A 13,864-nucleotide genomic window follows, 5' to 3' on the forward strand; every position below is an offset into this window, starting at 1 on the left:
CTGCTGCTATTGCTCCTCGTTGTGGGGAGCGCTGCCACCACCGGAGATAAATGACACCCTTGGTTCCACGTGGGGACTCGCTGCCAAGACAAACTCTCAAACAAACAGCCAAGCTGGGCTTGTCCATACAGAGGAGTGGCTGCAAAATACTTCTGGATCCAAGCTTGCAGCACGCATGGTCACCCAGGGCCAGTGTCCTGTGCAGATGGACCTCGTGTTTTCCTCGCTTCCGTGTTTCCCATGGCACAGCGCCACGCACCCGTGTCCCAACCACAGTCCCATCCCCAGCACGTCTGTCCTGTAGTGTCTGCCAGCGCAGCCCCCGTGGGTGACCTGGATGTGTGGGGTGCTCGGGGCTGCATTACTGAGCAGTGGGATATCCCCATGGGGTTTTGGTTGGCAGTGAGGTTGCAGGAGGATCGTTTTCTCCCTGGGCCATTTTCAGCCCATGTGCCTGCACAGAGCCTTGCCATGCAGACAGCAGCCAGGTCTGAGGTTGGAGTAATTAGTCCTGGCTGGGCTTCCAGTTTTCTTTAGTACAATATTACCATTAGATTTCTATCAGTGTGTCTTCCTCTGTCAGAACAGGCTGTACAAAAAAAAAATAATCTATCTGGTTGTTAGAATTACTGTGGGAGAAATATTAGTAAATGAATGCTAGCAAATTAATTGTAAATTACACAGGTGCACTACACATGCACTCTTCTACCTGCATTTAATGCTGTGTTGATAGAATACATAAGAGACAAGAAACAAAACTGTTTCATCTGTCCTTCACTGCCATAGGGTTCTCCATCTCACCTCAATACAAACATTTTTAATGAAACACACAGCTGGGATGGACCAGCAGACTAGCCCAGTGTGAGAACATGATGCACAGCTATGGGCCAAGAAAAGTAAAGGAAACAGCCCTACCACCCTCACCCGTTTCTTAGGGCACAAAGGCAGATGCACTGCACGATCTTGGAAGTTTTCCAGGCTTCTATTTTTTTTTAAAGTTCATGACACACAGCATGAAGCAGAATGCTTTAAGCTACTGTGGCATCAGACGTGTTTCAGGAGAGGTGCTGTGAATGTGGATGAATGCAGAACAGATCAGGTTCTCCACACTTTTGTTTTCAAGGTCTGGTAGCACCAAAGCTGTGCTTAGCTTGGACTGGTGACCAATATAAGTAAATCCCTTTGGGACTCAGCAGTAGCATGAAAGGGGGAAATCTATCCCCAAGTCCTGAGGGACCTGGAAGCCTGCTGCCATGGGCTGGAAGGGGAAATGTGATAGCCACAGTGAAGCCAGTGCCATATGGAGTGGCTTGTCACAGACATTTATATTTCCTCTGACCCTATTCAACAAAACACCAACCCCAAATTTGACACAACTGTGGCATGGGAAAGACTCAGCACCTGGCACCCATTTTCCCAGTGGGATCAACATTCTGGTAGGACATGGACAAGAGACAGGGACTGGTTTTTTTACTCCTATTGCTGATTTTGAGCCAATAAAATCAACATGGCGTTTCACCACAGAGCCAGAGGGGACTCTTTGTATGTGCCTTTGAGAACATTGCTGCTTTCTTAGTGCCTCACCCTGAAAATGATAGTCCTTGTCTCTGTTGGGCTCCTATACTTAATTAATGGCTGAAAAGCATCTGGAGAAGATTGAAGTAGGTAAATTATGCAACCTAACTCCAAGTCTGATGATCGGTATCACTGTTCATTCCCAGACTACAATCTCTCTTTGATATTGGAAACAGCAGTGAGAAAGATGCTGACGATGGTGACATTGGTTTTGGCTCTGGCTCCTGGAAGCTACAGTCATCTCATATCGTATGATCCCAATTACACCAGCAGATTTACTCTGGATTTACTAGTGTAACTGGAAAAGGTAGCTGGACCACAAAAAGCTTTAGTAAATGAAGATTACAGCTATGATTAGAAAAACAAAAAGGATTAAAAGAATCTATGGAAAAAGATGGAAAAGGTGGGTCAGCATGGATCTGAAAGAGCTGGATCTCAAGTTGTTGTGAAGAACAGAGCAATTGATGATCTGGCCCACAGTCAGCATTTCTGAGCTTCCAACAGCTGTTCTCTGTACTACACAGAAGGGCTAACAATATGATGAGAAGAGAGAAGCACATGAGGAGGAGCAGGAGAAAAGATGAGATTTGGAAAGAGCCACAGAAATCCTTCATTATCAGAAAAGCAACAGTGGCATTAAAGGGAGGAGGAAGAAAACAGCCTAGGAAAGCTTTGCCATGAATGATCATTAAATGATGTCAAGCAAGCTATAAACAGTCTCAGGAAAAAGCTAAATAACAAAACTTTTTTTGTCTCCGTCCCTTCCCTTTTGTGTCCTCTCTTAATCCAGAGCAACCTTAGCAAAACAGCACAAGAATAGCTGGGCTCCACCTAATTTGGACTAAGGATAAGTCACCTCCTCCCTACCCTATTTCTAGTTCTTTGCTTGACTTGTGTCATGTTTGTCTCTTGCACTCTGATCTCCTGCCACAGCAGGAGAAGTAGGGAAAGGAGAGATGTTAACCTTTTCCTTGAGAAGCAAAACATGACTGGTGTGAGGGGGAACACAGTGCCTTTTCTTGGCCACTGAATTGGGCAAGCAGAGAAAAAACTGCCATTTGCATGTCTCTATCCTGATTTCCAAAGGGGAAAAATTCATAAAGGAGAATATGCTTCTCACCACCATCAATCCTGCAATTAAACTGAACTTTAGCAAAATATTTGCTGGGTTATGTAATAGAGGCGGATTACAACAGGCTGCCACATGGCTGGAAGCTGCAGTTTTAACCCCTGGACAAACTGCCTTGTGGTAGGTAAAGATAAGTGGCATCATGGAGCTGTGAAAATAGTCAAGCTCAGACAAACCTTTAAAATACAGTTTGATGGTCCATCTGATAGAACAATTCCAAATATCTAAGGCTGCTTTTCTTCCTGATTTTCTTGGCTATACATGGCCTTTCTGTCTTTCTCCTACCTCTCCCTCTGAGCAGTCTCAGAGCAGTTCCTCCCATTCCCCAGGTGCCTCTTTTTCAGACTTCCCACTCTTTATGGCTGCTGAGGATGCCCTGGAGATGTTCCCTTGCGCCAACGAGTTTGTGGTGTCATCCTTTCTACCCCTCCTGCAACTGCAGGTGTTGATGGTTTCCCCTCTGTTACCTTAACCCAGTGATCTGTGCCAGAATCAGGAGCAAAGATGTGGCAGTTTTGGCTGCAGGGCACTGCAGAAACCAAGGTACAAACCCTACAGTGATACTGGCCCCAAGCCACTGTGTCTTCCCTGATGTTCTCTATATCAGCTGGATGTACCTGCCACTGGCAGAGACCACCTTCCTTACTCAGCACACCTTCAGCCCAGGCTTTAAAGTCTCTCTACATCAGACCAACTATTATTTGGGCAGCACTTAAAAACTGGAGAAGCTGAGCATTCTAGCTAACTAGCTGAGCCAGAAAGGCACAAAGGATGTTTGAAACAGAAGAGAAAACAAACAAAGCCTTGGCGAGCACTCCAAGGCGAGGCAGACTGGCTGCAATTTGCTGCTCAACACGCAGAGAGGCTCCTCAGGAGGGCTCCCAGAGACATGGGAGACAGGAGCACCCTTTGGGAAGACCTTGCAGTGACGGGCTCACATGATGTGAGGCGGGGTTTGGAGCCAAAGCCGCCCTGCTGGCCCCACCCTGGGACCTGGGCCAGCATGAATGACCCAAAGCACCTCATCCGTCACTGCAGGGACAGCTGTCAGCTGGGACACTGGGACCAAAACCTGCCCATGGCTTCCAGGTAGGACCTCGCTTCTTGCAGCACATCTTGTTGCTTTGCCTCCTCTGCCTTGCTGCTGATGTGCAGGAGAAGAGGCACCTGGTGGCCTCAAGAAGATGTAGTTTCTGGCTACTTTGAGCACACACCACATCAAGACTTTCTACCTGTGTTGTAAGTTTCTCCTCTCTCTTTTCCCCGGCTGCCGGGGTTTGAAAATCTTGTTGGATGTGTGCTAGATGTGACCTGATTTTATTCCCTTTTTGCCTCATATTGCTCTCATGACAAGCAGAGAAAAGTAGGATACCCCCTATCCTGACAGAGCAACCAACGTACTGCTGGGGCATGTGCATTTGCTTTCTTTACAAATGCCTACAAAATAGAGAGTGGCAAGGAGCTTCTTGAAATGGTTATGCATCATTGAATGTACTGGCACCCACCCAGACCCCCAGATGGGAGAAGAGGAGTTTTTTCTAAGCCCTTCCCACATTCTTGTGCAAATAGAGAGGATGAATGATCACCATCCCCAGTGCCAGACAGTTTTCTGGGCCAAATTCACACACAAGTGTAGGAAAGCCAAGGGGAACTAAAACTGGTGAAGCTCTCCCTTCCTTCCGCTTCTTGCAGTGACTGTGTTTCGTATGCTCAAATCCTTCTGGGATTGCTTAGACTGACTTTGCGTAATTATTTTCATCCTTGGATTAAACAGGCCAAATATGTAAGCTGGATCTCAGCTTGCTGAGATCTTACTTTACACCATATTTTGTCCCTCTGGCATATATATTACACAGCAGCAGATTGCATTTAAGTAGTTTTTTCAGAATAAAAGTCTGTCTTTGCTTGAGGGTGTCAATTTTCTCATAATTCTTGCTGTTTTGTCTTGTATGGATACTTCAAAGGATCATGGAAAGGTCCTAAACCAGGCATCTATCCATACTGGCTTTCAGCACACTCAGTCTGACTGACACCTCTCCAGATTTGGAGCATGCACAGATTTCTCAGCCTAGAGGTTAGGGGGAAGGTGTGACTTGATGCAAAAGCCTGTAACTACACCCTTATTTCTACCAGCTATGCTTGTCCTTCATTACTTGTGATCACTGATGAGCTGGGCAAACTCATGGATGTGCCTAAACCAGAGGGATAGCCCTGTTTTCAGAATGAGCACACAATGGCGCTTTTTGAAATAAAAACCAGAAGGATGCAAAGGGCTATGGGACCCCCAGGCAGGAGCAGTGGCTTTGAAATCAGCTTTTAGCTGCCTTGTGAGGTGCCAGCAGGTACAGGAGAAAGAGTGGCCATTCAGTGTGTCATGCTATGAGAAGTCCTGAGTCCATCCTGTGCAGAGGGACAAAGTATTTATGCATTATGAAACATTCAGTGTGTTCCATCTGTCACCAGGTCAGGGTCAGCAGGTACAGCCAAAATTAAAAGCAGCATTTTTGATGTGCACTGCCTCTCTTTCTGCTGGCAAAGCGTCACTTCGACAAAGCTTAAATCTTTCATGAGTGAAAATTATTTGCTCAGCAGTCAGAGATTTCCAGGCTTTCCAGGGAAATAACAATAGTTTTGAAATCACCAGCTGTGGGTTTCTGTGTATTGATCAGTCATTGAACATTTGGGGTCTAAAATAGGAATTGTGTTGTTTGGTCATCACTGGAGATACCTTGGGTAAAAATCTTACCACCCAATTACTTCATCTACTATTAAGAGATGCTCAGAATCTTCCTCTAGGCTCTTCCCCACGAACTTGTGTGCTAGAGGATTTGTGAAATGCTGTTGTGGTGGGCAGAAAATGCACGAGGGGCAAATCCTAGCTACACTCCTGAGAGGATTGTTTCTCACTAGACCCATCACTCCAACACTCCCTTCCTCCTTGTTCCACACATTAAATTACAGCTTCTTCTGTATTGCTGGCATCTGCCTCCAAGAGCCCTGGAGGCTTCCACCATGCTTCCTGTTCAGTCCAGGTGAAGATGTGCTCTCCTTGGCTGAGCCTTGGATGGGTCGAACATGTACCTAATCTTAATCCCTACAGCCTGCCATAATTCCTGCCTGCTGTTCTCCTCTCTCCACCTCTACCATCTGCAGGACTGATCCCAAGCAGAGGCTAATGTTCTGCCATCCTCTCCCGCCCCAAGGGATGGGTGTTCCTGGTAAGGACATGTTCTGTCCAGAAACAGTGAAGTTTTAAGGAGTGAACAAGCAGGGCCACTGAACTGAGAAAATACTGCCATAGCTGGGAAGGAAGGGCTGCTTCAGGCCCCTGTCTGTCTCATGTTGGCTCTATCTGAAGTGCATACCCAGTGTTCTCTGCATCTTGGCCCTGGCACTGTTCTGCTCTGCCCAGTTCCTGGTCACTTTGTTCTCCATAAACTGTTTCTCAGTGTTAATGGGTGGCCTTGCTGGAAGGCTGTAGCTAACATCTGTCAGGGCAACTTTCCTTTTTGCAGCTCCCTGGATGACAACTGTGGGCCTTGAGCTGCAGATTCCCAAACCTGTTCTGGTTCGTAGGCACCCCAAGGGTGTTCTGCAGTGCTGCTCTGTTGTAACTTGTTCCCTTCTTAAAAGCCAGAATCTCCTTGAGATTAAAAAAGTATAAACTAAGAAAATGAAAGATTAATGCTGTACCTGAAACTAATCTCTTTCTCAAGATGTCTTCTAAGGTCTCACTCCTTCTCCTCTGTGCAGTTAGTGAGGACCAATTCATCCATGTTCTCACTCCTTTGTCTCACAACCCTTGGTCCTGCACTCTCCAAGTTTACTGGAGAGTCAGGTGGGTGCTACAAACTACATATAAAACTTTGAAGCTGTTGCTTGCATCTGCACTTTCCCTCCCGCCTCCAAATCAGTGCAGGGAGTTTGATTTGCAGCTTGGTTGAGATTTAGGCATTTCTGAGGCTGTAAATAAAACTCTGTGTGCGATATCCAGGTCATCTGGATTTGCTGATTTTGCACTGGGCTCACGCTGCTGTTGAAAAGTGAATTGGCTGCCCTGCCTCATCTCTTCCTGAGTATCATGACTCACACTAGAAAACTCCTCTTGGGTTTCTAATAGCTTTATTATGGGATATGCACATGCAACATCTTTGTGATGGTCTCAGAGTTTGTGAGATGTGGCCAGATTTTCACAGAGACCACACACAATATGTTAATAAAACTGACTAATTGGGCATTTGGGATGTTTCACTCCTTCATTCCTTCACCAGTTTTAAAGTTTCAGTTTGATGCTTGGGGACTTCCTGTCACCTCCAAGGGCTTTTGGTTTTCTGTGGTGCATGATCAGTTTGGAGATGGTTGATGGGTCCTTCATTTCTCATCAAAGGATCTGTAAGAAAGGAATAAAGTTCAAAATCCAGGAGAGGAAGTTAATTTTTTTCCCAAGAGAAAAAAAAAAAAGCCATTTCTCTTTGAGTGAGAATTTTATATCTGAGTATAAACTGTGTTTAATTTGGATTTCCCTGTTGAAATTTCCCTGTTCAGCAGACTGATGAGAGAAACTTTTCAGCAAGAAGTGAGAGAATAATCAAAAAAAGCCAATCTGCAGCTTTTCTGCTGTGTTTCCTTGGTAAAATGGACGATAAAAATATTCTAATGCAGAGAAAGAATAGTCCTAGGCCACAGCATTATGGATGTGTTTCCAGAATTAGTCTTGGAGCTGAAAATGATGGAAGCAAGGAGAGCAGAAAGCTGTCTCTGAGGGGTCATGGTGGAAAAGCTGAGCACCCTTCTGCAATGTGCCCAGCCCTTCCAGCTCCTCCTGCAGTTCTGCAGGAAGCAAGGTGGTGGTGTTCATGTTTCTCACTGAACTCCCCAATGAGAAGGGCTCAGAAAAGAGAGTGAACGAGAAACCCTCTGAACCCAGCATAACTGCAGATGAGAGGGAATACAAACCAAATCAAATCTGCTTTAATTGCTGTTAGACTGAGTTTGTGTGCTAAGCAAAATCTGCTCTGTCCCCTTATCTGCCTGCTCACAGGAGAAGAACAGAGTTCCACCTCCTCTGCCATCTGTGGGGCTGAAAGGCACCTGGGGAAGCAGACACGGTGAAGGCTCACCCATGGTGCATGCGCTGTGCCCAGGCATTTTTGAGGACCGAGAGGAAGACAAATGTTGCTGTAAATGAGATAAATTATTAGACACTGTGGTTGTACTTAATTCTACAGAACTACAGGCCTACACCCAGTGAGGCCCGTTTTCCACACAGCATGAATCACTTGCTCGGTTTTGTGCTCACTAGTTTCACGTTTTAGTTTTCCATTCCTCTGGCTCTCCTCAAGCGGGTGGATAATGGATCGTTTATAATCCATCAACAATATCAGAGCGCACGGCCACGGCTGCGCTCCGTGTAAGCCCTTCAGACAGTTCACAGAGCACCAATGCCTGTCGTGCAGAGCCACATCCTATTTTCACAAAGAAAGCAGGAGGGAATGCCAGCCTGGCAACTTCTCCCCTCTGCCACCCGAAATAGCACTCAGGAGCTGAGTCATGCAGGGAGCCCAGAGTAATGGGTGATTCCTTTAACACAGGGACAATACTCAGCTGTGCTAACAATTACAGATGGAAATGGGCTCCAGGCAGTAGTTTATCACAAGACACTCTGAGCCCTTTCATTGCCCTAAGTAAAAGAAAAAGGCAGCCCGAGGACTAACCCCGGGCTGTTTAGCCATGTCGCTGCAGGACCTGTGCTGTCACATCAGCATCCTTCTCATTCATGGATGCTGCTTAAAAGATAAGTTGCTTCTCTTCTTGCATCCAAAACTCTTCATTAAGGACTAACAAATCAGACTTGAGCAGGTGATGCTTGCAGTTCTGCTTTTCTATTTCTCTATCACACCTTTTCCTCTGTCATGTATATGTTGAATATTTGGAAAGGGAATAGTTTCCTGAAACCAGGATTTTGAGTTTGGAGATATGTAGGGCCAGTGCTGCTTAACAGAACCACTCTCTACATAGGAAGCCATCAGCACAAGGTGATGAGTCATGTGTCTGTTCAGTGTGAAATTGGAAGCCTTCACAGAGCTGCTTGTGAGGTGTCACATGTGTTTGTTTCCTGAGTCACTCTTATTACTCAGAATCATGGGCTGGGATGTGCCAAGAGCCCAGTCCAGGCAGGATCCTGCAGCTGCCAGAGGGGCTTGGAGGGAGTTCAGGACCATGTGAGGAGGAAGGATCACCCAAGTGATACCAAGAGGAGCACTACAGCCTCCATTCGAGTTCCTTGAGCAAGAACTGAACAGCGGCTAAAAAATACATTTTAGAAATTCCCTAGAAATTTAGAAGCTAACTTCTGTCTTAACCATTCATCCACAGGAATACTCATTTCAAATAAAGAAACTTCTAAGGACACTTTTCCCCATATTTTAAAAAGAAAGGTGTTTAAACAATGCTAACATAATTAAGCTGACCAAGCATGAGGTAGAAAAGAGCAGAGCTAAATCCCTTCTTCCATTTATTTTGCTGTTGTATTTTGTCACTGGTCAATCCAGGTACTTCTTGGGATTCTTTTAATCGATAACATAACTTCTTATTTGAAACAAGACAAATAAAAATCTAAACTATCAGTAATTCCTGATTTAGCTTTCCAAATCCTTTCATGAACACTGTATAAAAATCTTTAAGATTCAGTTCTTCTCCTACTCCCCAAATACATTCAATGCCTTTTTAAAGGAAAAATAAAACTAAAATACTTTTATTTATAAGCAAAGAAAGACTGAAAACACAAGCATTTGTGTGATAACAGATTGTGGAAGAACAGGACTCACTGCTGGCAGTGTTCAGTTTGCTGTAATCTCAGAATAAATGCTCTTCTCTGCTCCTGACCCATTTTGGGCTCTTTCTTCTCAGCCTACATTTATAGGGTTTGCATCAGCAACTGAGAGCAGTTCTGCTGTCAATACTCCACAATATATATAATGTCTCCCTTTAAAAAAATATGAGCTATTCTCTCTCACTTCATTGATTCCTATCTATTGGCAACTGCAGCCAGAACCAACATAGCACCATGTGCTGTGCAAGACTGAACAGTGACCTTGTTTACCATTAGCATCACTGAAAATTAGGAGGAATTAATTATTACACGCTGGGTTTCTTCATCTGACCAAGTGGTTGGCAGCTGAACTCAAAGGCACCAGTGCAGTGGTGTGGAAAGGTCTCTTTCTGTGTGTCACAGGTAGCAGGGCTCCTTCCTCCACTTCACACACAAATGCTACCCCACAGCTGAGGACTTCAACAGAACCCAACTGAATCCTGTTCACACCTTTCAAGCTGATTTTCTCTACCAGGAGCATCAATCAGTGTTTAAATGCAATTTCTGGATGTGTATCGAGGAGTCCACAAGTTTCAGCAATATTTTACCCTTCTCTGGCACAGTGAAAAAGACAACATGAAGTATTTCTCACCCCTGACTGAGGCTGATTCCTGTTGTTTCCTCTGCTGTTCAGCGGGAGAAAGTCAGGAATGAAGCATTAAAGGGCTCAACATTGCCTCCATTAAAAGTCACAGGCAATAATACTACAGCTGATCTCAGTGACAGTAAATGGGATGAAAAGGCCTGAAACCAAAACATACATATGCCAAGACCCTTAAAGCCCAAAGATTTAATTCCAGCTATAGGAATTGCACAAGATAAAGCCAATGGCATCACAAATGCATTGTGGAGGCATTTTCTTACTCCCTCTTGGCTGCTGTTTCCCACAGTTTTCCTTTCTGGGTGCCTTGGGGTGACTCTATCCCCTATCACTGCTCTATGCCCAGAAATTAATTGAACTGGCACCAGCGAGCCAGTTCAGCTGAGTAAGCTGGAATGCAGAAGTCAGATAACTGTGCTGATTATCTGATTTTACTTACCCTGTACTTCTGGCTTTCCCCTTTCCAAAGGAAGGCTTTTTTGTGATGGGATGTAGGGCTTTGAGGTGAATTTCATGTTGTTGGAAAAGCAGTCTCAGCTCTGTGAGGAAGCAGGAGACTTCAAAACCCCAGATGGAATTAACCTAATGTATTTGCATCTCTCACTGATGTTGTTTACACAGCGCAAGCCAGTCCAGAGTGGTGAATGGTATATTTAAAACGAGGTCCTCTAACATTCGCATCCGCCCCGTCACTCAGCTTAACAGATACTTGATACCAATCAAGTGACTCACTTCGTTAAGAAATAAACCCTGCTGTGCTGCTGACATCGTACGGCAAACACTGAACCCCATTGTCATCTGCTGAGTCCTTTCTCTGTCCCAGCCCACGCCCTGAAGATGCACACCGAGTCTCAGGCACAGCAGCAGCACTGACCCAGTTTTTCCATAGTGGTGTGTGCCAGCCACGGACACACAGCAACCCCTGTGTGTGTGAAACACCCTCCCTGAATCCCCAGACTCCCTCTGTGCCCCTGCAACGGAGGGGCAAAACAGGGTGAGCATTCATCATCTGGAGGAAAACAGTTTATTTTATTAGCAAGACAGGAGCTGGTGCTTTCTTGATCCCAGTTTGAGGGATTTTCTCCTGTTTTTCCCATTCACCTGGGCTTCTTGCTTGCTGTCAAAGGCAGTATCTGCCAGCTCCTGCCCACCAAGCAGGACCCAGAAACAGCTGCAAGTAATCCAGTAACAGGTGGTATTCCAGGTTGGTGTGAGGTCTTAGGTTAAAACACTGTCAAAAAAGAGGTAACTGTAAGAAATGTCCCCCCGTGCCCAGAGGCACTGCCAGCAAACAGCCCTTTCCTCAGTGGGGCTGCGTGGGCACAGCCAGGTCCCCAGGTCCCTCCCATCGCCGAGAGCAGGTTTCATCGGGACCCCGAAGCCAGAAGAAAGGGATTATTTCAGTGCAGTTACCAGTTACTCCTTCGACAAATGTACTAATCACTGGTGGCTCGCTAAATGCCGTGGAAACCCCAGGGCACATCGTGAGATCATCTGCCAGGACTCTTTTATTTTAAGATCTTTGTTTAAGAACTTTTCTTAAGGCTTTGGAGAGAAAAACAACAAGGGAGGGTTCACTGAGAAGCATTTCCACAGCTGGAATGTCGTAAGCCACACGAGCACCCACAAAAAACAAGAGTTTATGCCACTCCGTACCGGGACGGGTAAAAAGCAAAAGGGAAAAAACCCCAACCTTTAGTGAAGCATCTGAAATGTGTTTTGCTACAGCAGATGAAAACTTCTGCTTTTTTCAATGGCATCTGAGCTACTGCATTTGATAATTATACTTGGCTTTTATTGATGTCTGCTTTTTATATGAGATCTTTTAAAATTATTTTATATTATACCACATCGGTGGCAACATCCTTGAGCTTTCAATTTGATAGGAAAAAAGTGTCTCGATCAAATATAACAAACGTCACACAGATGCTTAAACGTACTTCAGAAATATTTTACTCAGTAAATGATTGAAAATGGAGAGTTTGTGAATGTTGTATTCATACTTTGACAGTCCCTAGGGCGTTTTTCCCCTTGGATTTCGAAACAAGAAAACTTACTGACTTCGTGATATCCAGAAGTACCAGAATTGTGGAAAGAAAAGTACTTAAGGCAACCTAATGACATTGCAGAAAGAGAAACAGTTTGTTACAAACAAGTTTTTTTCAGGTGCTTGAGTATTACCACCTAGTACAAACAGGTTATTCACGGGTAATTAACACCTATCTTTCCAGCTGGAAGAGATGTTTTTGTTTTCTTCCTGCCGGCTATTTGTCACTAATATTCACTTTTCAGGGAGGAGCCCAGGTCTGCTTTTCATACAACGTCACAGATTTTAAAATGGTAAAATAATAAAGGTCCACGGTCAGCCAGCTCTGAATTCCAGTTGGGCGGGGAACTGAAAACAGCAGAGAGCAGGGAACGAGATGGCTATAGGGAACATGGAGTAAATATTAATTTTTAATTAAAGCCCTCCAGAGCACAGTCTGGAGATGGATGTCCAGCAGCAGCAGTGGAGGAAGGTGCTGATGGTGAGGTGACCCCTCAGGACAGGGCATGTGAAGAGTTCTGCAGGCCGTGGCTTTGTTTCCCTCTTCTCTGAATGATTTAATATGCAACAGGCAGGGCAGGAAGGCAGCAGCTCCATGAGTGCCGTGGGTTTTGTATGAGCCTTGCTAATTATAGCAGTTTTCCCCCAGGTCCGTGGCCATGGCTGCGTTGCCCCTTGCTCTGGCTGGCTCCTGTTTTTCTGGTTCGTTCTGTCCAAGCTATTTTGGCTGCAGAAGGTCAATGCAAGCACTCTCAGGGCCAGTGGAAATGCATTTGGGGGACAAAGGGAGATGGAGTATATGCCCGAGGACAAAATAGAAGAAACTGTGCAGAGTGAATTAGTTTCCTTTTCCTTGTCCTCCTGTTAGTGGAAGGATTGCTCTTTGAAATGTCTCATTTTGTTTCATTTCTAAATAATGTTTTCTCTGTTGCTGGTGGGGTTTTTGTTTATGCTGGTTGCAGATCTGCATTTTTAGCTTCCTTTTTTTTTCCTTCACCAACAATATTAACCACTAAAATGAAAAAAAAAATTTTTTTAGCCATCCTGAAAGAGAATATTTGAATTTCTGAAAAGAGACAACTCCTCCCCAGGTTTGTTTGGGTTATTTTGCCTTGAGTTTGGATTTTACTACTCCAGACCTGGATACCTGGAGTTGACATTTATTTATCTTCACAAAGGAGAAACCTCCTTCTATACAAAATATTATCAGTTGCATCTTGGTGTCAGTGCAGCAAGCAGGTAGTGCTGGTAGAACTTGCCAAGGGCAGGTAGACACTGGAGCCTCTTTTGAGTAAATTCTCAGATGAAAAGACCAATCTATTTGGAGGACAGACTTCAGTTAGGTTACAAGATACATGAATGACACCCATTCACTTTTTGGGGGGGGAACTCATCTGAATTGACTAACTTCAGAATGAGGTCTTTGAGTCCAACTGGGAGGCTTCTTAAAAGAGGCAGTGATGGAACCTCATTTCCATACCTGGCTCTCTCTCTGTTTGTGAGGTTGCATGTCTACCTGCAAATGGAAGAGTTTTATGCAAAAAAATGTTGAAGCAAATCAATCAAATTAATGGCTTATATATTGCAAAAGAGAAGAAATTCAGAGGAAGTTTGTGTGGGTGGCTTAAATACCTTTTTAGT

At 44.8% G+C, this 13,864-nt stretch overlaps 1 protein-coding gene across 1 annotated transcript in view; it reads left to right on the plus strand.

Moving 5' to 3' along the window:
- Positions 1-3,696: 3,696 nt before the first annotated feature.
- Positions 3,697-13,864, plus strand: part of LOC116445736 (neuroblast differentiation-associated protein AHNAK-like) — a 67,280-nt gene continuing 57,112 nt past the window's right edge. The window contains exon 1 of the mRNA XM_032112669.1: positions 3,697-3,793. Coding sequence (XP_031968560.1) covers positions 3,712-3,793 — 82 coding nt within the window. The 5' untranslated portion in view covers positions 3,697-3,711. The remainder of the gene's footprint in view (positions 3,794-13,864) is intronic.

This window comes from Corvus moneduloides, chromosome 6, assembly GCF_009650955.1.
Source record: "Corvus moneduloides isolate bCorMon1 chromosome 6, bCorMon1.pri, whole genome shotgun sequence".
Lineage (NCBI taxonomy): Eukaryota > Metazoa > Chordata > Aves > Passeriformes > Corvidae > Corvus > Corvus moneduloides.